The sequence below is a fragment of the Bactrocera oleae genome, chromosome 3, assembly GCF_042242935.1.
Source record: "Bactrocera oleae isolate idBacOlea1 chromosome 3, idBacOlea1, whole genome shotgun sequence".
Taxonomy (NCBI): Eukaryota; Metazoa; Arthropoda; class Insecta; order Diptera; family Tephritidae; genus Bactrocera; species Bactrocera oleae.
The window spans coordinates 61,491,345-61,515,820 of NC_091537.1; the positions used below are offsets into that span (position 1 = coordinate 61,491,345).

The window sequence follows — 24,476 nt, forward strand, 5'->3', positions numbered from 1 at the left end:
ACTGGTTGCATATGACAGCCAGACAATAAGTAAGCCAGAGAGAAATTATTGTGTTACTCGGAGGGAATTACTGGCGTTGGTGAAGTGCATCAAACATTTTCATAAGTACCTTTATGGCCAGCGATTTCGGGTGAGAACAGATCATGCAGCATTAAAATGGCTTCTGCAATTCAGGAACCCAGAAGGACAGTTGGCACGTTGGATTGAAAGACTCCAAAGTTACGACTTCTCTATAGAACATCGCAAAGGTAGTAATCATGGAAATGCTGATGCCATGTCCCGCCGTCCCTGTAATCTGGAATGCAGGCATTGCTCAAAAGCTAAGGCCAAAGAAGACATTATAGATGTCCGATTAATGACTATAACATCAGACTGGGATCCGGAGGAGCTACGGAAATGTCAGCAAGAGGATCCAGATTTGAAAAGTGTAATACATGGATTGGAGATGAATAAACGTCCAACGAGAGAAGAAATAGCTGCAGAAAGCCCAGTCGCTAAGGTTTATTGGGCACAATGGAATAGTTTAAAATTAGTGTCTGGCTGCTTGCATCGCGTATGGGAAAGCGAAGATGGGCAAAGTTCACGAGCTCTGATGATTATTCCAAAAGTAAAAATTCCTGAAGTTCTCAACGAGCTGCACAACGGTCCAAGTGGAGGACACATGGTTATCACTAAAACCTTGGAGAAATTAAAACAAAGATTTTATTGGGTTGGTTGTCGTCAATCAGTTACGGAATGGATCGCCAATTGTGTCGAGTGCATTGCTGCTATAGGGCCGAGGTCCAGGAGTCATGGTCAGATGAAGCAGTACAATTCGGGTGCGCCGTTTGAGCGAATTGCCATGGATGTAGCTGGTCCATTTCCATTCAGTAAGTTAGGAAACAAATATGTTTTGGTAGTCATGGACTATTTCAGCAAATGGCCAGAGGTATACGCAATTCCTAATCAAGAGGCAGGAACAGTGGCGGACGTATTCATCAAGAATTGGGTATCGAGATATGGTGTTCCAATAGAATTACATTCTGATCAAGGGAGAAATTTTGAATCAGCTCTAATTCAGGAGATATGCCAGAAACTGGGAATCCGGAAAACGCGTACAACTGCACTACATCCGCAGTCCGATGGCATGGTAGAACGATTCAATCGAACTTTGGAAGAACATTTGAGGAAAGTTGTGGACAAGTATCAAAAAGATTGGGATACCCATATATCCTTGTTCCTAATGGCTTATCGGTCTGCTGTACATGAAACAACGGGGCAGACTCCAGCAAGGGTAATTTTTGGTAATGATCTTCGACTACCGATTGATTTAAAATTTGGAATTAACGCCAACGGAGGAAGGAATACTAAGGAATTCAATAGCATCCTAGAAGACGAGATGAGGGATATACATGCTATGGTAAGACAGCGCACCAAAATTATGAGCGATAAGATGAAAGCAAAATACGACAAGGCAATAAACTCTGAAGGTTTTATTGAAGGCGATTGGGTATTGTTATATAACCCACAACGAAAGAAAGGGTTATCTCCCAAATTACGGTGTAATTGGGAAGGACCATACCAGGTTATTAAACGACTCAATGATGTAGTGTATCGCATACAGACCATTGGAAGACCATGGAATAAAATGAAGGTGGTTCATCTGGAACGGCTTGCAGCGTTTGGTACCACAAATATGTCTAATCGGGACGATCAGACTTAGGTGGAGGGCAGTGTGACGAACACGGATGATAGAACCAAATCGAATCGACGATAAATTGCCAGAAGCAACTAGACAGCGAATTCGTAGTTGCCAGAATGTTCTAGTAGTAAAGTAGTTAGCGAATTCGTAGTTGCCAGAATGTTCTAGAAGCAATGTTTTGTTACAGATTTACTATATAAGGGCTGCCGGATTGTGCAGCAGACACAGTTCTAGTTAGAGTGTTGTCGTGATAAGAGCAATCAAGCTATAAGCAAGAAGTTGTAAGCTCAAATAACGAGCAATAAGTGTTAAGTTGTTGGAATAAGAAATAAAGATAAGTGTGTAGCCATTAAATTGGGACTTTTATTTATCAATCCAGTGATCGAACTCAAGAGTGAGTTACAGGTAGACGATTTATCGAGAAATCCGTTACAATATGTATGTACATAAAATCTGTTAGAGACGGCACCAAACCGACGATCCTCCAAACAATTCTCGCTTTTTAATCTTAAATTGTGCTGAGGTGAAATATCGCCATGTTCATTTGGGATAACCAAGAAGCTCTCCTGATTCAAGAACCATGGACGTTTAAAAGAGAGGTTAAGAGCCTCTCAGACAAGCACAGAAAAGTAATTGGGATCCCTCTTCTGAAAGACCCAGAGCCTGTGTAGTGATAAGAAAGATTTTAACTTTCTCTGCATTTTAGAATTTTTAAGAGGGAAGCAGTAACTGCAATACACGAGGTGAACTGTTACTAAAATGTATCATTAAAAGCAACCTAGAAATAAGCAATGTTGTCAGCCAACTTTTGTAACTAGAATAAGAGAAGAGTTACTTGCTTTCACTCTCAGTAGCCACCTTTGAAATGATCTGACCTCCCAGAGGGGGTTTCCACTGTACAGTTTTATTACCGAAATCGAGAATTTAAAATGCTTGTTTGGAAAATAATGCTTTAAACACATAGACGATGCACTTCACGACGTGGCGACAGCGAAATTTCCTTGTCTCAAATGGCGTCTTGAAACCAGGTTCTTCAACATTATGAAGACGGCAGAAATATACCAAACAACTGATGTACACAATATCGTTGTTGTTATTGTACTAAAACATTTTCCCTGAAAGAAATTTAAATATTTTGATCAAAATGAAATTGGTTGTACAAAAAATAAGTAAATAGGTCGATTCATTTGTTTTAAATTATCAGTTGTTATTACAAATGATATAATATATCAAAGCTATTTAATGCTCATGTTGGTAATATAACATTACACTTGTTAAAGCTTTAAAAAATTTTACAGTTCACATATACGTGGCACCCATTGTTGTCGGCAAAATAAGAAATAGTTTTAATAATTGACAGCGCCAACTGCAAGCCTGCTGCCGCGAAGACGTGCTGTTTGTTGTCTTAATAACTGGGGCCATAAGAACGTGTGTATTTTACTATTTTACAGATGATGGCTGTCGCCTGCTGTCTGCAATCTTTTTAATGCAAAGCGCTGAAGATAAACAATTTTTGAAGCGTACATAAATTTTACAATAGTCTTCAATTCACACTTTCTCTAATCGCTATCTTTGAGAGCTACACGTTTGTCAAAAAATTACATAAGGTTGTGTTACTACATATAGAGCCTCATTATTCCTACGAAAATATTTTATTTTTATTTTTGCATTTTACTGTGCGTGTTTTGGAATATTTTGAAAATTAAAATCCAAAAGTAAGGAATCGCTAAGTTCGGGTGTAACCGAATCCCCGATGGTGGGATTAAAAATTTAATTTTCATTTTTTAATCTAAAACATTTGCCAATAAAAAAGAGTATTATTTGGGGTGGACCACCCTTAACATTTAGGGGTATGACAAATAGATATTGGCCGATTCTCAGACCTACCCGATAAGCACACACAGTTTCATCAAAATCGGTCAGGCCATTTCGGAGTAGTTTAGTAACAAAGACCGTGACATAAGAAATTTATATATTATATTAGATAACTTACAAACTTACACACTGACCGATATATTTGGCATACGGTTTGTGAGAATAATGAAAATCATTTTATGGAGTTCACATATTTTCGCCAATAAACTTTAGTATGTACAACATGATACGCTCAGTTAATTTTGGTAAGATATCTTACATATTGACCGATATATACGGTTCGAAACCCCTGATATTATTATTATTATTCACTTGATTTAATCCATTTTAGGCGCAAAGATGCACTGTTATTAGAAAAACGCGCACACTCAATTTTATTAATATAACTCATATATTGGCCGATATATGGGTATAAGTTCAGCCAAAAGTTCGAAAATATTTATATTAGGTATATGGGGGCTAAGGGAAGTATTGGTCGATTCAACCCATTTTTGACATACGGCCATACTATTTTCAGAAAAGTATTCTCTTCAAACTTCAATGATATATTTCACCCAATGATCGATATCTGTAAAAAGTCAGCCATAGGCACTGGGGTCCAAATCTTCGGTATCTAGGGACTTGAAAAGTTATTACCCGCTTAATTGACCACCGGTTAATTGATTTTCCCGCTTATTTAAATCATCTGATCGGACAAAAATACGTTGCATACAAAATACGTGTAAATTTTCCCACTTAATTTAACCCGGTTTAAAATATGTGAAAAAAATATACCTTTAATTAATATACGGTTAATTGCACAAAAAACTTTCGTTAATAAAATAATCTAAAATAATATACACTTATCTTTATTTTTAATTTCAAAAACTTAACGCTTTATTACTCATTATCTTAATTTACAACTTCTTACTTATATCTCATTTGCTCTTTACACGGGAACACTCTAACTAGAACGGTGTGTGCTGCGGAATCGGTAGCACTCATATAGCAGATATTTATCAAAACTTTGACTCTAGAACATTCTGGCAGGTACGAATTCGTAGCCTAGTTCATTCTGGTAATTTATCGTCGCTTCGTTTGTTCTATCATCCGCGTTCGTCATATACACTGGGTAGAAAAAGGTACAAGGTACAAGGTACCAACAAAAATTAATTGTTGGAAAAAATAACTTTATATACTTATCCAAACAACTTAACACTTATTACTCGTTATTCGAGTTGCATATTGTGGCGAACACGAGTACCAGAACAAATCAGAATTGACGATAAACTGCCAGAAGCAACTAGACAGCGAATTCGTAGTTGCCAGGATGTTCTAGTAGTGAACTTTTGTTAAAAATTTACTATATAAGGGCTGCCGGATTGTGCAGCAGACACAGTTCTACTTAGAGTGTTGCCGTGTAAAGAGCAATTAAGCTATAAGCAATAAGTTGTGAACTCGAATATCGAGCAATAAGTGTTAAGTTGTTGGAATTAGAAATAAAGATAAGTCTATAGCCAGAGAACGTAAAATATAGAGAAGGTCCAACTACGGCCCAGCGTGTGAATTGTCAAGACCTAACAAATGATGAGCGTGTTTCACCACAGTCGGCTAGGAAGGAGAAATTTTAACAGTGACGAGTGAACAGAGCTGAGCATTGAATAAAAATTATGCTCAGAGACTTGCGTTGATTTTACAGCCGCATGTTACTCTTTTGGCTTATATTTTTATACGCGTATATGCAATCATATTTATTGATATGAATATCATTTTGCGAATTTTTATGAAAACATGCAAAACTGATTACATTCTAATTAAATTATGTAATTTTAAATATATATAAATCCATATTGGGAATTTAATGATTTTATTTAGTTTTTACATAATATACTTTCCTAATAGAGATTAAATTTATTACAATATATGTATATGTACATATGTACATCTTTTATCATAATAATCTTATATATAATAATATGTATATCTGCACAAGCACATTTGAATGTGCGGATTCAGAAATTCAAATCATAATTTTATCATATACTTATCAACACAATATATGTGCGCGCCATGATTTATATGTACACACTTATACATATGTATGTATAAATGACATTGCCGAACAAATAATGTATACACAAACCAACCTACATATGTATGTCTATGCGTACATATGTATGTATATATGTCACCCGCAAAAACTACAAACATTGTTCTACAAAAACAATAATCGTCACAAGTCAATAGTCAGCCAAATAGCCGAATCCCAAATTTATAGTAAATCACACAACAACAAAATTTTCATTCATGAACGCAGGCGTACTTTCAACAAGCAATCTCGCTTCATTCATAAAAAGAGACACCCTCTCATCTCCCCGAGCATGCGTTTGCCAACAAGCATCTTTTTGCGACGATGGCAAAAGCTAAAAATCATAAATTGAACAAATTTCTGATATTCCCTCTAGCAGGGAAAAGTTGCAACCACGCAAGCCCACAAAACACAGAAAAAATTGACAAAACTGGCAACAAAGCTTTTGTCGATTTAAAATATTTTACAATTTAAATTTACAATTTTAAAAAAATTTTCCGTGTCTCACAAAAATCTGCGTCAATATGTATGCATGCTCATACAGAAACATACATATTTACGATAGTTTGTAGGCAAAGCTGCTAGAGCGGCAAGAAGCGGTGGCAATCGGCGGCCGTTCGTTATTTTTTTTCGGCATAGTTCGGATTTTCTACCAACAACACAATGTTGTGACGCTTTGTCGTCGCGTCAGTCCTTCGACACAGTGACTCTTTGACAAGAAAACAAAAAACGTGAGCTTCGGCCATTGGTTGTCCAGGGCAACGGAGATTTCCCATGAAACAATGAGTGTACATATTTACATACATATGTTGCATGTAGACAAATTAATAATTATAATGGGTACTTTCATATTTGTTTACATGCACACATAATTAAACATATATTATGTATAGGAATATTTGCGACCGCTTGATCTTTTCTTATCAAAGTTATGTCAAGCAATAGGGTACAAAATCAAACCCAGAAATCTGACTGAACTGAAGCAGTCCATTAAATAGATAATTGAGGCAATCCCGAATTATGTGTCGCATATGCGTGGTTGAGTATGGAAGAATAATTAATTGTTTAAATAAAATAAAAATTTCTATACAATAACAGAATTGAATGTAATGCATTGACTAAAAAGAAACTTATTACGGTTTAATTTTGTAGCACAATTCGTTAGCCACCCTGTATAGGAAGAATATCTTCAAATTATATCCAAAGTCGTTTGCGCATTGTAAATATACGAATCTGTAGGCGTACATTTCTTAACATTGAAATTAGCATTATTTTTCTCAATTACCATTGAAATGGACATTTGGTGAAACACGCTCATCGTTTTCAGTACCCTTCCAAATGTGGTGAAACACGTCTTTTTCAGTTCCCCTGAGAAGCATGAAATATTTTGCTAATGGCCGCACTGTGAACCTTCTCTATGATATACGTCCTCTGCTATAGCCATTAAATTGGGACTTTTATTCAACAATCCAGTGATTGAACTCAAGAGTGAGTTATAGTTAGACGATATATCGAGAAATCCGTTACAATTGGTGTCAGAAGTGGGATTGTCAAATAAATTCCCAAGGAGATAATTATTTGAAAATGGCCAAGTTTAACGATCTGAAGATTCCACAACTGAAAAAGAAGCTGGGGCAACGTGGTTTGGCGACAAATGGATTAAAAACTGAATTACAATCACGGTTGAGAGAGGCCATGGAGGCGGAAAACCGTAATGTTGAGGAATATGTCTTTCACATGGAATTAGAGGAAGAGACAACAAAGATAGAAGAAAATTAGGAGGCTCAATGATCGTCAAAGATTGTGGACATAAACATGATTTTTGCTTAAATATCGCAGATGAGGAAAGAGATGTCAATGCAAATGTCGACACAATTTCAAGAGCAGGATATACGATTGTCAACGCATTTGGAAGAGCAGTTCGTAGCGCAAGATGCACGTATATCAGCACAGGTGTCCTCACAGTTGAAAGAGCAGGATGCACGGCTATCCCAGGTGACCTCACAAATAGCAGAAGTGTTCTCACAGATTTCGGAAGAGCGGGATAAAATTAAAACGGAAGTTGATGAATTGAGAGATCATCTCCGTGAGCTACAATTAAATCGGCCAAGGTAAAACCTCTATCCTTTGATGGCACTGTTCTGTTCAACGCTTTTAAGCTTCAATTCGAAAAGACGGCATCTTCAAATAATTGTAACGCTTAAGATAAAATAGCTGCATTGTTCGTTGCATTAAAGGGATCTGCAGCGGAGATATTACAGACCATTCCAAACTGCGAGGCGAGTAGTTATGAAACGTTGATGAGTGCATTAGAAAGACGGTATGGTAGGAAGCAGATCTTTCAAATGGAGTTGCGAAATCGTCGCCAGGAGGCCAATGAGTCGTTGCAGGAGTTTGCTACAGAGATTGAGAGGTTATCTCACATAGCTTATGCACACGAATCCATGGAATTCATCGAGGACACGAAAATTCAGACTTTCGTCAATGGAATACGAGATAACACTACACGCTTCGTTGCATTAGCATGTCCAAAATGAACGTTTGCAGAAACAGTTTCGTATGCTCTCACTCACAGGAAACTGCATCTCTGCTTTGCAATCAAACATTTAAAGCTCACAAAGTAGAAATAGAGGAAAAACACTGGGGGAACCAATTACTTAAAAAAATTGACAACATGCAGAAAGCACTGGAAAAATCTACGGAAGCGCATAAGAAAAATGATGGTGTGCTTAAATGCTTCAACTGCGGAAAAAGTGCCCATATTGCACGCGACTGTAACAAGCCCAATAATCCAGTTGGACGGAAACGAAAAGCTGAGGCCAAAGAAGACATTATAGATGTCCGATTAATGAGTATAACATCAGACTAAGATCCGGAGAAGCTACGGAAATGTCAGCAAGAGGATCCAGATTTGAAAAGTGTAATACATGGATTGGAGATGAATAAACGTCCAACGAGAGAAGAAATAGCTGCAGAAAGCCCAGTCGCAAAGGCTTATTGGGCACAATGGAATAGTTTGAAGTTAGTGACTGGCTGCTTGCATCGCGTATGGGAAAGCGAAGATGGGCAAAGTTCACGAGCTCTGATGATTGTTCCAAAAGTAAGAATTCCTGAAGTTCTCAACGAGCTGCACAACGGTCCAAGTGGAGGACACATGGGTATCACTAAAACCTTGGAGAAATTAAAACAAAGATTTTATTGGATTGGTTGTCGTCAATAAGTTACTAAGTGGATCGCCAATTGGTCAGATGAAACAGTACAATTCAGGTGCTCCGTTTGAGCAAGTAGCCATGGATGTAGCTGGTCCATTTCGTATCAGTAAATTATTCATCAACAATTGGGTATCGAGATATGGTGTCCCAATAGAATTACATTCTGACCAAGGGGGAAATTTTAAATCAGCTCTAATACAGGAGATATGCGAGAAGCTGGGTATCTGGAACACCCGTAAAACTGCACTACATCCGCAGTCCGATGGCATGGTAGAACGATTCAATCGAACTTTGGAAGAACATTTGAGGAAAGTTGTGGACAAGTATCAAAAAGATTGGGATACCCATATATCCTTGTTCCTAATGGCTTATCGGTCTGCTGTACATGAAACAACGGGGCAGACTCCAGCAAGGGTAATTTTTGGTAATGATCTTCGACTACCGATTGATTTAAAATTTGGAATTAACGCCAACGGAGGAAGGAATACTAAGGAATTCAATAGCATCCTAGAAGACGAGATTAGGGATATACATGCTATGGTGACACAGCGCACCAAAATTATGAGCGATAAGATGAAAGCAAAATACGACAAGGCGATATATTTTGAGGGTTTTATTGAAGGCGATTGGGTATTGCTATATAACCCACAACGAAAGAAAGGGTTATCTCCCAAATTACAGTGTACTTGGGAAGGACTATACCAGGTTATTAAACGACTCAATGATGTAGTGTATCGCATACAGACCATTGGAAGACCATGGAATAAAATGAAGGTGGTTCATCTGGAACGGCTTGCAGCGTTTGGTACCACAAATATGTCTAATCGGGACGATCAGACTTAGGTAGAGGGCAGTGTGGCGAACACGAGTACCAGATAAAATCAGAATTGACGGTAACTGTTATCGCTCATAATTTTGGTGCGCTGTCTCACCATAGTATGTATATCCCTCATCTCATCTTCTAGGATGCTATTGAATTCCTTAGTATTCCTTCCTCCGTTGGCGTTAATTCCAAATTCTAAATCAATCGGTAGTCGAATATCATTACCAAAAATTACCCTTGCGGGAGTCTGCCCCGTTGTTTCATGTACAGCAGACCGATAAGCCATCAGGAACAAGGATATATGGGTATCCCAATCTTTCTGATACTTGTCCACAACTTTCCTCGAATATTCTTCCAAAGTTCGATTGAATCGTTCTACCATGCCATCGGACTGCGGATATAGTGCAGTTGTACGGTTTTACCGAATACCCAGTTTCTGGCACATCTCCTGAATTACAGCTGATTCAAAATGTATCCCTTGGTCAGAATGTAATTCTATTGGAACACCATATCTCGATACCCAATTGTTGATGAATACATCTGCTACTGATCCTGCCTCTTGATTAGAAAACATATATGTTTCCTAATTTGCTGATAAGAGATGGACCCACTATGAATCTGACTATGAAGGCCTCAGCTTTCGAGCAACGTCTGCATTCCAAATTACAGGGACGGCGGGACATGGCATTAGCATTTCCATGACTACTACCTTTACGATGTTCTATTGAGAAGTTGTAACTTTGGAGTCTCTCAACCGGGCCAACTGTCCTTCTGGGTTCCTGAATTGTAGAAGACATTTTAATGCTGCATGATCTGTTCTCCCCCATAATCGCTGGCCATAAAGGTACTTATGAAAATGTTTGATGCACTTTACCAACGCCGGTAATTCTCTCCAAGGTACACAATAATTTCTCTCTGTGTAGCTTATTTTCTGGCTGTAATACGCAACCACATTCTCATGCCCATCAATGACTTGTGAGAGAATGCCTCCAACTGCAAACCCACTAACATGCGTATTCAAAATAAAAGTTGATCCTGGAATCGGGTATGCTAACATTGGTGCAGTACTTAACCGTTTACTCAGAGTTTGGAAAAACCCTTCCTGTTTTTTATTGCATTCAAAAACTCTATTCTGTTTCGTAAGTTCATAGAATCTACTAACTAGGCTGGCAAAGTTTGGAACGAATCATCAATAAATGGTACAAAGTCCAAGAAAACTCAGTAATTCATGTAAATTTTTAGGAGTGGGCCAGTCTTTAACTGCCTCTATTTTTTCTTTAGCTGTGCAAATGCCCTCTATTGTCATTTTGTGTCCTAAGTAGCTTATTTCTATTTTGAAAAGAAAAACCTCTACCAAGTTCTTAAGGTGTTCATCGAAGCTTTTACCCAACACGATGATATCGTCGAAGTAAACCAAACATGTCTTCCAGTGCAATCCTTTTAATACTTGGTTCATAACTCTCTGAAAGGTAGCAGGAGTATTACATAATCCAAAGGCCATTACTGTAAACTGCTCATGTCCACCGCTAAAAACCGTCTTTTCTGTGTTCTCTTCGTTTACCTCCACTTGCCAATAACCACTTTTCAAATCAAGTTTTGAGAACCATTTTCCAATCATCATCCAAGCTTCTATAGTCCACACAGAATATCATTTTGCCATCTTCTTCACAAGTACTACAGGTGAGCTCCATGGACTCTCTGATGGTTCTATTACGCCGCTTTCGCTCATTTCACGTATGGTTTGGCTTACAACTTCACGTTTTGCTAAAGGAACGCTTTGAGGAGCCTGGCGGATTGGTCTTGCATCACAACTTTGGTTTTTCCGGGTTTGACATCGTCTTTATCAAATATGGATAAGTATCTGAGGAGAAGTTGTTTAGCCTTATTTTGATGGTTTGCCTCTAGTTCCTCGATTCATGCGTTTATTTTGATCGATATGTCGTTTTCGTCCATTGAACTTTCCTCAATATCCATTTGGCAATTTATCACGGGCCAAAATCTCTTGAGACTGCCATATAGAGCTCTTTTAGAGAGTTTGATTTTTAACTTTCACTCATTAAGTACTTTTACTTCAACACGTTTATCTTGTCTTGTCATAGCCAGGGTTTTGCCTATAAGTAAGTTTGGTGTAGATTCTTTTGTGGCCTCAACAATCCACCACTTGTTTGGCCCATAGTGTCCATCTATAACTGCTTCTGATTTTGGTGGAATCTGCTGGCTCTCTGTTGTTATCACTCGTTGTACTTATTATCGTAACCGAACAAAACCGCTCTTCCGAAATCTCACACCTCAGGTATTTGTGAGGTCACCTGTGTTGATATTCGTGCTAGTTGCTTCTTGTAGTTTATCGTCGTTTCTGATTTGTTTTGGTATTCGTGTTCGCCACAATTTAATAAAACAAAACATACGGACGAATAGAAAATCCATTAGAAAAAGGCTGCGTACAAGGTACATAAGTCAAATAAAGTCATTCTTCCTACAAATTCTTCTTAAAATTTAATAGGAAGTTGGATATCCCCGACGTTTTAAAACTTCCGCTAAGGGTTTTGGCATGGAATATATTATATAATACAAGCTTAGAGGTTTCCGTCGAAGAGAGGTGAGCACATCCTTTGAGGTAATTGTGGAGATTTTACGTACTATTGAATCTCATAAGCGCTATTTAGGACTAAATTCTAGTGATTCTGGTGGTATTTTAAGGTGATTTGGAACGTTTTAGAGTAACTATAGCTTAACTATGTCTTCTGTATGCTTCGGGTCGTTGTCCCGGAGAAAATAGCAGTCACTTCCAAGACCCAATTCTGCCGCACTTTGCTTAAAATTTATTTTTAAGATATTAAGGTATGTATATTTAACTATGGTGCACTCTATAAATTCCATTTGGCGCACACAGTTAGCACTAGCTATGCACCCCCATATCATTGCTTCTTCACCACCGTTCTTCACAGTAGGCATCAAGATTTCCTTATAGAGGGCCGTGCCCGTTTTTCACTTTTAAAGCCTACGCCCTTACATCCCAAAGACGCAAAACTTTTTCTCATCGGAAAAAATAACTTTCTGCCAAAACCTCCGGTTATTTAAGTGCTCTTTTTACCTATTGATTAGCGATATGAATGAGTTCTTGTGTGCGACTTGACCATAAAACCCTGTTTCTTTTTAAATTTTACGAATGGTGTCAGTGCAGAGGGGTTTCTTAAAATTCTTTTGCTCGATTTTGGATGCAGTAAATCAAAGGTTTTGCTTCACACTTTACGAGTTTCACGCTGTGCTAGTATTTTTGACCGCCCTGGACGCGCCGACATACAAAAACGCTGGTGTGTTTGCAATATTTTTATAACTCTTTGTATGAAAGAAAGTGTTCTTTTTTTTATTCATTATTTCCCTTTCAGAAGGGCTTATTTCTTTTCTTTTAGGCGAGATTTGATATTCTAAATTTTATAACAAAATGAATAGAACAAAAATATTTTAAAATTGCTACTTTTACAAAAAAAGGAAAACTATAACTTTCCGACACTTTTACATTTGGTTATTACGTAGGGAATTCCCATTTCACTCCTTGTACGCAGACTTCTTCTGCGCTGCCAATTTTATAATTTTCACGAGCTCCTTCGTTGTTGGACCGAAACTATACATTTCCCATATTTTTGTATATAAGTTTTAAGCATTACTGCCCATTGCATGCACAATTTACATGTATTTTATTCATTATTATTATATTAAACCAGAGAACTTAAAACAATGAGAAGGTGCAGGTTCGACAGCGAGCAATTTGTAGGAATTTATCAAGGAGTTCACCACAGATGCACGAGAAACAAATAACATTTTTCGCTTTTATAACAGCGGTGAATCTGTACACATACGCTCTGAGAATATAATATGTGAGCAAAACTGGGCATATTGATATGCCATTTGAAATATATTCCCTTTTATTGAACTATTATTTATTATTTTTTAAATTATTTAATGTTAATTCATTTTTACTTTATTATGAGAAATATATCAAAATACTTTTAAATTATTACTAATAAAGTATTTTGATATATTTCTTAAAATAATTCATTAATTGTACTTGACACCATTATGGAGTCATAAAAGTACAGAATTGTGTTTTGCCGTCGGTATTTCACATTCATGCTTCAATTTTTCTTTTCAAATGCATGTGTAAACATATGTAACAGGACATACATATATTATGTCGTTTACACATTTGTATGTATTTTTATGTAGATATGTACACTCATTACTTCATGTGCAATCTCCGTTGACACATTTTTTGCTTTTATGTCAAAGAGTCAATCTGTCGAAGAACTGACGCGACGACAAAGCGTCACAACATTGTGTTGTTGGTAGAAAATCCGAGATGTGCCATACACACTCTTACAAACATACATCGCATATGGGCAAGTGCAAAGTCAATGTGTGTACAAAAAATTCGAAGGTACTTACGTAAATTCTTTGACAAATACAGTCAATCCCAGTTAAGTGCCAAAACCAAAGATGCAGATTTTTTGTGCTTTGTAGTACATAAGCGATTGTGGTACTTAAGCGAGTGGTACCAAAAAAAATTATTTCTATGTATTTAAAAAAAAATTACCGTTTTCTTTAAAAAATTAAGAAAAAAAAGTGAGATGCAGCAAGACACCGGCAGATAAGAGGGATTGGAGGAGTGATACTTAACCGGGGTTTACTGTATACATAAATCAGAGGAATATTGAATATTTTCTTTAAAAAGTTTCTTGAATTGTAAATCGACAAATTTACTATGTTGTCACTTTTATTCTAAAATATTTTAATACTCATATTTGAGGTGTTGTCACTTTTCCCTTCTAGAGGGAATATCAGAAATTTGTTCAATTTATGATTTTTAGCTTTTGCCATCGTCGCGAAAAGACGCTTGTAGGCAAACGCATGCTCGGGGAGATGTGTAAGGCGTTTGCTTTTATGAATGAAACGACTTAGCTTATTGCTTGTGCGCCAGCGTTTATGAATGAAAATGTTGTTGGTGTGTGATTTATTACAAATTTAGGATTTGTCAATTTGGCTGCCATATTGATTTCTGGTGCTGATGCTATTTGAGACAATTGTTGTTTTTGTACAACAATGGTTGTATTTTTCCTATTGGCTGACGTACTTACATTTGTACGCTTAAATGTATGTAGATTTGTGTATGCATTACTTATATTTGCGCTTATACTTACATATAGAGCAGTGCGCTCACATGTATTTATTGATAATTGATAATATATTATTATATTATATAATATAACATACATAAATTATTAATTCTGTAAAAATTGAAATTAGAAAATTTTGAAAATAGTAAAATATCATTTTTTGCATAATCTTTCACATTTTATCAATGTAGCATTTGTGCAAAAAAATAATAATTTATCAATTTTTCATCATAAAAATCGTTTATATGGCAAAAAATAATCATGCATATGTGAAGTGGCATTTGTATTTCTTGTTTTCTCATTCATTTCATTTCATTTTTCTCTTTATATTGGTAGATACGTATTTTGTCAGAGAACGTTGTTAAAAATTCTAATTTCTATTAAATAACAGCAAAACTATACAGAAAGTGGTGAACTCCTTGATCTCAAATTTTCAGCCAACCAATCGAGCATCATACAAAATTCAATTTGCACCTTCTCGTTGTTTTACGTTCTCTGGTTGTACTACGTGTTTCTCGACTTCCAAATCTGCAATAATAAAAGTTTTAGTTATAAAAACAAAACACAAATCAGAAAGCTTGCCTTTTGTTTTCTTGTTTTCAATTATTTTCAATCACCGTTAGGGATTTTCTGGAAAATTTCCTTTTCTAACTCAATAAATTCAGCACTAATTTCTTTAATTTTGTTAAAAAGAATGTCTAAACGCCGCACATAGAAATATTGTAAATCTGAAGTCGAATTGATCGGAGGCGTGTAATCCTGCGAAAAGCGATCTGTCCGTGGTAAACGAATCGAAAAAAGAAAGGAACGGGGTCCTTCGTGAGTCCCTTTTATTCCATTTAGTGTGGTGTACAATATGATGTCTTCATGGGTGGTATGATCGTGGTGGTGTTGTATTTGTGTGCGTGCTGATGTATGGTAAGTAGGTGTGGTGATGGGGATGTAAGTAGATGCGGTGAATGTGGTGTGTGTGGCAGTGTCTTATGGTGAGGGGGGACTGAGACTCATTTAGCCACCTTTTTTTTTAATTTCGGGTAAATTTTAGAATAGCATCCCCCGAATTCGGGATTAAAATGTATGTATGTATGATATGTACGGGTAGAGGAAGCTCTACAGATTAAGAAACTATATACGTTTAATTGCCGCTGACTTATGGTTTTAGAGATATTTGCATCTAAATGTATATATTCTCTTAATCTGGAAAACCTCCTCTGTTCATTTATTGTAGATTGCGCTCTCATAAGATAGGTCGTATCAGCTGATTCGGTCCACGGTTTTGCGTCAGTGACTGTTTGAACTATTAGTTATATGAGATATCTCCGTCTTGCAGGGATGTACATTGCCTTCGATGATGGGTTGTTATATACAAACCTTTTGTTTTAAAAGTTTTGAGTTGTGAAAATAAAAATTCTGCTGGCTGGTTTTCTAATGTTGATATGATATGATCATTAAAACAACATTTTGATATATTCCTAATTTCTGCTAGTTTTCCATTTCTTTATTTATTCGTTATTTCGCTCTTCGTGAGAGTAACTTACAATCTTCTTCTTCCTGATGGCTAGCAGCTACTAGCACTTAAGAAAGAGACCTATTTAATGTTGACATTTGGTGTTTTTATTTATATTATATATTTTTGAAAGACGAAGTTGAAAAACTTGTTACGCCAAGGAAAAGTAGATTTTGTGCATTACTTTTGCTTTGTTTAATTTTCACAAAATAAAACTTTTTGAAATACTGAAGGATGTTGTTTTAATTCAATAAAAACTCAAAATAACAAATTCCTCCAAATTAAAAATCTATGGAGAAAAATTGTGACTTATATAAAATATCTGAAGTGAATAACTGTGACGATGATGATAATTTTTGCAATACAAACAAAAGTAACAAATTAAAATGGTGGTCAGTACCCGAGCCAATATTATTTCGAATATACTGGATGCTACCAATAAAGGACTTATTGAATGCAGGAGCGACTTGTAAACGATGGTTTACCCTCTCAAATGACGAACTTATGTGGAAACAGAAATTTTTACTTCATTATAAAGTGGATGCTACAGTAGGACTCAAACCAGGTATACAAACAGCAAAATGTAAAAAAACTGTCGGTATACATAAAAATCCTAATTTTTAAATCAAGAACTTTATGTGTTTTTTTAGCAAAACTCACACTTTGTGTATAATAGTTGAATTTTATCTTGTAGGAGCTGAATCATGGAAGAGTGAATATAAACGTTTAAACTGGAATATACCATTAGTTCAAGCACAGCGCCTTGAAGGCCATACACATCAAGTGCTTCATGTCAGCTTTTCACACAATGGGGAAATGTTTGCCACTTGTTCAAAAGATGGTTACGTAATCGTACGTAGCTCTTTTGTGTTGTAATATAAATATCTAAAATTCGAAAATTTCCTACATATAATTTTTATATCTACTTATATATAATTTTTCTTTGTATCTGGAAGGTCTGGAATTCAGTTCATCCTTGCACAGAGAAGTATTCGCACAACATGAAGCAGTTTAGTTGGAAATATACTCAATATTCCCAATTTAATCAAAGTGATACCCTTCTTCTCGTATCTGGTGTACATTTCGGATCTCCAATAAGTACATCTGGAGAAATCGCAGTGTTCACTGTGGACGGAAAAGGTTTATATTTTTGCTATTTTTTATGTTTTTATTTTGACGAATTTGTTTAATAGATGGATCCCGTTTACGTTGCCGTGTAGTAAATCGCCCATATGACATATTTGGGACATGGTTCAGTGACCAATATCTAATATCTGGAGATTTACATTGGCTAGCTCATCTGCTAAGTTATTCTGAACTATGGTTAAATAAGGCCAATCAGGAAATTGATTCGGAGCATGTACCTATTATGAATAAATTGTATAAGTTTTATAACAAAAATGCTAGTTCTGTACGGGCTTTAATGGTAGCTAAGTGTCCGTGGTTAGATAACTCAAATGACCCTTTGGCCGAAGAACTTAGCAGCTCAAAGCAGTCTTTTGGCGAAGTACCAGTTTTAAATGAAACGGAACCAACACCAACAACTTCTGCAGGAAATCCACTTTCTCATGCAGCCACATTACGAAGATCACAACGTAGTGCTACACCCGAGTATCTATTAGACATACTTCAACAAAGTGTATCTACTTCCACGAACACTATTACTTCATTTGGAAATATTTCAAATCATAACGACTCCACTATTCGTTATTTAGACGAATTTCGGCGTGAATATCCTACCGATAATGAAGGGCACACATCGGAAGAATCTGATGATGATATGGATTTTACTGATGACAACGAGGATGAAATGGAGAACTCTGTACCCAAATACTTAATATTTTCAACTGGATCGAAAACTTATACACCACACCAAATTGGAATTAAACGTATACGAAATGTAACATTTCCAAAAAAACTTGATCCCGGACCTTCACTAAAAGAAAGAATTGCCGCAAAAAAGGCGGCCGAAAGAGAGGTACTTGTACAATTATTTCATATTTGTTAAAACTGTTAAGGCATAAATTTTAGAATCAATTACGAGCTGATCCTGATTGGTGGAATTATGACTCCATTGCTCATTTATTTGACACTGTAGACAAAGTAATAGACTTACATGGACACATTATTGGTATGGCGTTAAGTCCTGATCATCGTTATTTATATGTCAATACCAGACCGTGGCCAAAAAATTATGTGATAACTAACGCGCTAGAACCACCTCCAATTGCGCAGGAAATAGACATTCACGTTATTGATTTAATGTCCTTGAAACGAGTGGGTAACATGTTACGTGCTCATAAAGCTTATACTCCAAGTACAGAGTGTTTTTTCATATTTCTCGACGTATGTGAAGATTATGTCGGCAGGTATAATCATAACATAACCGAACAATATCAAACAAAATAATTTACTTTTGATCTACCTTAATTTTAGTGGCGCGGAAGATATGCACGCATATCTTTGGGATCGATATTATGGCATATGCCTTGCGAAATATAGACATGCTGATGTGGTAAATAGCGTTGCATTCAATTCTCGGGACTCGCAAATGCTCGTAACTACCAGTGATGATTACACCATTAAGGTTTTTTTCTTTTATAACTAAAATTGTTAATGAAAAAATAAATGTCATATCTTAGATTTGGCGTTCACGAGCAAAGGCAAAAGAATTCAACATCAAATCAAGAAATCATAATGAAGCTTTTGAATTAAAAAAACGGTTTATATAACGCTCAATGGAAAAGGATGATTATCCGTAAGTACTTACGTTTGGATAAATGAATTCTAAAAATAATTCCTTTAGCACATGAAAATGCTTGAAAGGCAGATTTAAAAAAATATTGTTCCAAAAATAGATTTGATCTAAGATAGTATAATCTTTTTCGAAGTATTCTCATTATAAAGTTTTAGAGGATATATAAATGCATGGGTTTCTATTATATTAAATATATGGAACAGAAATTATGAAATAAGTTTGTTGATACATTTTGCATGTTTATTTATGTTATATATATTAAAGGATGTCACTTAATAAGTTTGTAATAGGTTATGAAAAGATGTAAAATGGTAAATTTTTGGTTCAAATTATGAATGTAACAGAGGTGCAAATAAACCAATAATGGAAAAAAAATTAAGTATGTTTCATATTCTTTCTTTATCATAAAATTAGGTAAACGAACCGGAGGATACAATTTATTAAAAAAAAAAAAACACCTAATTTGGGATTTACAAAGAAATATGGGCTATAATTATGTAACAAAATTAGCATGAAAATCCTGCAATTGGTTCTCGTTAAAATTGTGTAACTTATCGTCAATTATGTATAAGTTGGGAGCCATTGTCATCTTGTGGTTGATGTATTTCAGTAATATCTATTTCAGACTCTCTGTTCTCATTACTGTTATTTTCGGTGTCATCTTTAACGTAATCATGGCTTTTATTTGTATTTCTCCGCCGCTTTTCAGGATGCCCAAAACAGTGTTCACACTCCTCATCGTCAGAAGAGGAGCTTTCTCCAAAGTTTACAGGCTTTTTATATATGCAGCAGCCTAAGTAAAGAAAATCATTAAAACCGAATTCGGTGATAAAACCGGTATAGGTGGATAAAGCATGATCTCCAGATTAAGAATATAAAGACATAAGGCCGCAGGAGACTTATAGTTTTCGAGATATTCAAGCTTATATTCGGAAAACTTATAAATTAAAGTATGTGATTTATTTTTCTATGTTTTATGAATTTTACGCTTATATTATATCCCCTAACGTATCTTGCACAAAAAGATTTTAACAGATTTATTTAATCATAAATAGTGCACAAATAGTTTCAAATCGTAATTAAACGTATACGATAAGTTTTCTTAAATATTACTTATTTACACAATAACAAAACAGTTGCATGCAAACAAATAAGTGTTACCATACCCATATTTTGCAAATGAATAAAAATAAATGGAATGGAAAAGATGAAACCGAAAAATTTAATTGTTATAAACAGAGTTATACCCTCCATGACATTATTAGTCGCTGGTCGATGCTCCCTGTGTTCATAGTTCTTTCATGTCGAACTACTTTCTGCATTGGGGGCCTTCGGCCGCATTTAAAAAAAATAACCCTGGTCTACCCAACACAGGGGTGTTTCAGAGTTTTTTTGCGTCGTAATACTTATTGCATTGGCGGCCATCATCCGCGCTTTAAAGCGCCAACATCCAACATCGAGGTGCCCAGAGGTATTTCGAGTCGAACTACTTTCTGCATTTGCGGCCTTCGGCTGCGCTGCGAAAGAATTACCCTGGTTGATACAACAAGATTTATCAATCAAAGGGAAATACTGAAAGATTTTACATGAGCCACCACACGATTACGGATGCTGTATTTGCGGCAAAATCTTTCTCTTTTTTATTTTTGTTCATTTGTAAAATATGGGTATGGTAACAATTATTATTTGTTTGCCTGAAAGCGTTTTCTTATTGTGTAAATAAGTAAAATTTAAATTTCAATTTAAAACTTTAATTACGATTTAGAACTAATTAAACTTATAAATGTGTTAAAACTATTTAAAGTTGTGTTAGTGGAAAGAGCGTAAAATTCATAAAACTTAGAAAAATTACATACTTTAATTTGTGAGTTTTCCGAATTTAAGAATAAATATCTTAATCTGGAGAACATGCACCATCCACCCATACCCATTTTATCCTCCAATTCGGGGGATGCTATACTAAAGCTCAGCCAATTTTGTGCTCACATTTGGATTTTTTTTTTCCCATGTCTTCATTATCAATGGTACCCTCACGCCAGGCAACTTGTCTGTCCGGTTTGGGCTTTTTTAAACGAAGACGGAGTACTGGAGCTGACTGATTAAAACACATCAATTATTATAACAACAGTATTTGGTTTTGCTCACTTACATTAACTGTATCATCCAAACCCGCTGTATTGTCTACCACTACAACTTCAGTGGCCGAGTCTCGCAATGGAACAGTATCCATTCTATTTTTCCTATAATTATACGCTATACGTATTTTTGGAAATTGATTAACTATTCATTACAATAAATTCCAAACAATCTGCGCCATTAATCAATGAATAAATTTAATTAATTTATGCTACCTGATTTGACATTCCAAAAGTTTATAAGTGGTTGCCACATGTCCATTAATTAAAAATGTTTTTAACATATGTCTTCGACGTACTAATTATTAGTTGCAAGTTGGGAGTAAATAAAATATCCAGTTCATGTTTGTCAACTGCGAAATTTTAGAAAACAAACTTAATGATATATTTTAGTACTTTTTTTTTTTGAATTCGAGCTCTTCTATATTAGCTTTTACACCATTCTCGATAGATGTCGCTATTTATAAATTCAGCTGTCATAAGTGGTAAAAGTAATTATATAGAACATATAATAATGAAAATGGTAGGAGCCCTGGTGAGGAAAAATTTTTTTCAAAGACAACCATTCGGTGAGTATTCGCAAATTATATTTTTATTAAAAACGTTAATAGTAGATCCAGATGACAGTGGTAAATTCAAATTAGCTATTTATTGTTAAGCTGTGAGTATCGATTATTCACAAAGTAATTATGTAATTCAAACGAAAAAAAAAAACAAATCTGAAAAACAAATAAAAAGATTGCAATTTGTAAAACATAGTTTTATATTCAGTAGGTGCCAGTTTGCCTCTGGTGGCACAACGACGGTTGCAAGGCACTGCAGTACCGCCTCCAGGAACACCACCTCCTCAAACGAAAACCAAATTTGGACCTCTAGCCGATCAAGACCGTGTTTTTACGAATTTGTATGGTCGACATGACTGGCGTTTAAAAGGTGCATTAAAACGTGGGGATTGGTACAAAACCAAGGAAATTCTTTTGAAGGGTTCTGACTGGATCATCAATGAACTTAAAACTTCTGGCCTTCGTGGCCGCGGCGGTGCAGGTTTTCCTTCTGGTATGAAATGGTCATTTATGAACAAACCATCTGATGGACGTCCAAAATATTTAGTTGTAAATGCTGATGAAGGTATAAACATATATACATGGTATATGAGCGAAAAGGTCTATTTTTACTTACTATATTTCAGGTGAACCAGGAACTTGTAAAGATCGTGAAATTATGAGACATGACCCTCATAAGTTAGTAGAAGGATGCTTAGTGGCTGGTAAAGCAATGGGTGCGAGAGCTGCTTATATATATATTCGGGGTGAATTTTACAACGAGGCTTCTAATATGCAACTAGCTATCGCCGAAGCATATCAAGCGGGTTTAATTGGAAAAAATGCATGTGGCTCAGGATATGATTTCGATGTATTTATGCATCGTGGCGCTGGTGCTTACATATGTGGAGAGGAAACTGCTTTAATTGAATCACTTGAAGGCAAACAAGGAAAACCTCGACTGAAGCCTCCATTCCCAGCAGATGTTGGTGTTTTTGGATGTCCTACCACAGTAAACAACGTAGAAACAATAGCAGTTGCTCCCACTGTCATGCGGCGTGGTGGTTCCTGGTTTGCAAGTTTTGGACGTACACGTAATTCTGGAACAAAACTGTTTAACATTTCCGGTCACGTAAATAAACCCTGCACAATAGAAGAAGAAATGTCAATCCCTCTTAAAGAATTAATTGAACGTCATGCCGGTGGCATTCGCGGTGGATGGGATAATTTACTTGGAGTGATTCCTGGTGGTTCATCTACTCCAGTCATCCCAAAAAAAGTGTGCGACGATGTATTAATGGATTTTGATGGTTTAATTGCTGCTCAAACTTCACTTGGAACTGCTGCTCTTATTGTTATGGATCAGTCCACTGACATAATCAAGGCTATTGAACGTTTGACCGCATTTTACCGCCACGAAAGCTGTGGTCAGTGTACACCTTGTCGTGAAGGTATTATGTGGATGCACAAGATCATGAAGCGGTAAGTAATAATCAAGCTTAAAGGCGTTATTATTTGAAATATGTTTGATTTATGCTTTTTAGCTTTGTTGCTGGTAATGGTCAGCCTGGCGAGATAGATATGTTGTGGGAGATATCTAAACAGATTGAAGGGCACACAATTTGTGCTCTAGCCGATGGTGCAGCTTGGCCTGTGCAAGGTTTAATTCGGCATTTCCGGCCTGAAATAGAAGAGCGGATGAAGAAATATGCTGTTAGAGCAACTAATTAATCAACTCTTTAAACCTGAAAAGAAAATTAATAAATGCTTATAAATGTTGTAGATTAAAACCAGTTTCTATGTATTACTGGCGAAAAATAATGTTCGTTTTGTTTAACCTGCTACAGTACCCAGAACGCAATAGCGAAAGGGTAACTCTAGATTTACCAGGCAACTCGAGTTCTACGTCTGTGATGGGTGGTGGTTTCACTCCTAGTAAGCCATTTACTGAGAAGGAGTCGGTGAAGGTGTTGATAGTTACACTGTGAATGTCGGTCAGTGCTTGTTTAAAGTTCGCTGCGTCCGAAGTCTGCGTGCTGTCTAACGTCGTCGGCATAATCAAGGAAGGACCTCTTGATGTTCCTAGGAGGCAGTTCCGCTTCAAGCAGAATGTCGGAATTTTTTTTGAAATGTTCAGATCCAGTCTGTACTCCTTCGTCCAATTTGTGAAGATAGTCGCTGTAGATTTAGTGGGAGAGAGTGTTAGGTTCCTTGCAGAAAAGAAGCGAGAAAGATCGGAGAGGTAGCTGTTTACTTTTGAACACATGCCATTTCCCGACGTCAATATCGTACAGTCATCAGCGTACGAGGTCACTGAAATTCCCGCTGGTGGCTGGGGGAGTTTCGAAATATAAAAATTAAACAGTAGTGGGGAGAGGACACCACCCTGCGGAACCTCCTGTTTAACTTTCCTAAGTTTGGAGTTTTGACCTCGAAAAAGTACGGATGAATGCCGACCGCTCAGATAGTTCATGGTTCACCGCTTCAGTCCTGGAGGGAGCGTTGATTGTTCTAGGTCCTCAAGTAGCGTTGTTTGATTGACTGTGTAAAAAGCTTTTGACAGGTCCAACGCTACGAGGATCGTCCTCTCGCAGGGTGGCTTCTGGCTTAGGCCATGAATTATCGGTACGTTTACGCTTAGCCACGCTTAGTGCTGTGGTGGTGCTGTGCACTTTTTGGAAGCCATGCTGATGGTCTGCTA

The 24,476-nt window shown here is 36.4% G+C and overlaps 3 protein-coding genes across 4 annotated transcripts; 2 read left to right on the top strand and 1 right to left on the bottom strand.

Annotated features, from left to right (window-relative positions):
• Nucleotides 1-16,460: 16,460 nt before the first annotated feature.
• On the top strand, nt 16,461-19,473 carry Fbw5 (F-box and WD repeat domain containing 5). Its single transcript, XM_014243794.3, has 7 exons — nt 16,461-16,905; nt 17,035-17,192; nt 17,297-17,480; nt 17,534-18,318; nt 18,372-18,709; nt 18,777-18,927; nt 18,983-19,473. Exons 1-7 carry the CDS (start codon nt 16,632-16,634, stop codon nt 19,070-19,072), a joined length of 1,980 nt encoding a protein of 659 aa, XP_014099269.1. The 5' UTR covers nt 16,461-16,631; the 3' UTR covers nt 19,073-19,473.
• Nucleotides 19,317-21,467, bottom strand: LOC106624111 (E3 ubiquitin-protein ligase PPP1R11). Its single transcript, XM_014243795.3, has 3 exons — nt 21,248-21,467; nt 21,085-21,193; nt 19,317-19,891 (listed from the first exon to the last, which is right to left on the bottom strand). The coding sequence occupies exons 1-3, from the start codon at nt 21,326-21,328 to the stop codon at nt 19,656-19,658; spliced, it is 426 nt and encodes a 141-aa protein (XP_014099270.1). The 5' UTR covers nt 21,329-21,467; the 3' UTR covers nt 19,317-19,655.
• A 176-nt stretch (nt 21,468-21,643) lies between these two features.
• On the top strand, nt 21,644-23,565 carry ND-51 (NADH dehydrogenase (ubiquinone) 51 kDa subunit). Of its 2 annotated transcripts, none has more exons than XM_014243793.3 (4): nt 21,644-21,802; nt 22,005-22,361; nt 22,423-23,257; nt 23,320-23,565. In XM_014243793.3, the coding sequence occupies exons 1-4, from the start codon at nt 21,685-21,687 to the stop codon at nt 23,504-23,506; spliced, it is 1,497 nt and encodes a 498-aa protein (XP_014099268.3). In that variant the 5' UTR covers nt 21,644-21,684; the 3' UTR covers nt 23,507-23,565. The 2 variants fall into 2 exon arrangements, with proteins under 2 accessions (XP_014099268.3, XP_036231920.2); XM_036376027.2 differs by having other exon boundaries at nt 21,660-21,802; nt 22,008-22,361.
• The last annotated feature ends 911 nt before the right edge of the window (nt 23,566-24,476 follow it).

Coding starts and splice junctions, on each gene's coding strand:
- Fbw5 (XM_014243794.3), top strand. CDS start 16,632: ATGGAGAAAAATTGTGACTTATATAAAATATCTGAAGTGAATAACTGT. Junction 17,193..17,296: donor CAAAAGATGGTTACGTAATC/GTACGTAGCTCT, acceptor TGTATCTGGAAG/GTCTGGAATTCAGTTCATCC. Junction 18,710..18,776: donor TGTGAAGATTATGTCGGCAG/GTATAATCATAA, acceptor CCTTAATTTTAG/TGGCGCGGAAGATATGCACG.
- LOC106624111 (XM_014243795.3), bottom strand. CDS start 21,328: ATGGATACTGTTCCATTGCGAGACTCGGCCACTGAAGTTGTAGTGGTA. Junction 21,194..21,247: donor GTTTGGATGATACAGTTAAT/GTAAGTGAGCAA, acceptor TGTTTTAATCAG/TCAGCTCCAGTACTCCGTCT. Junction 19,892..21,084: donor GGGAAAAAAAAAATCCAAAT/GTGAGCACAAAA, acceptor TTCTTTACTTAG/GCTGCTGCATATATAAAAAG.
- ND-51 (XM_014243793.3), top strand. CDS start 21,685: ATGTCGCTATTTATAAATTCAGCTGTCATAAGTGGTAAAAGTAATTAT. Junction 21,803..22,004: donor TTTTCAAAGACAACCATTCG/GTGAGTATTCGC, acceptor TTTTATATTCAG/TAGGTGCCAGTTTGCCTCTG. Junction 22,362..22,422: donor AGTTGTAAATGCTGATGAAG/GTATAAACATAT, acceptor ACTATATTTCAG/GTGAACCAGGAACTTGTAAA.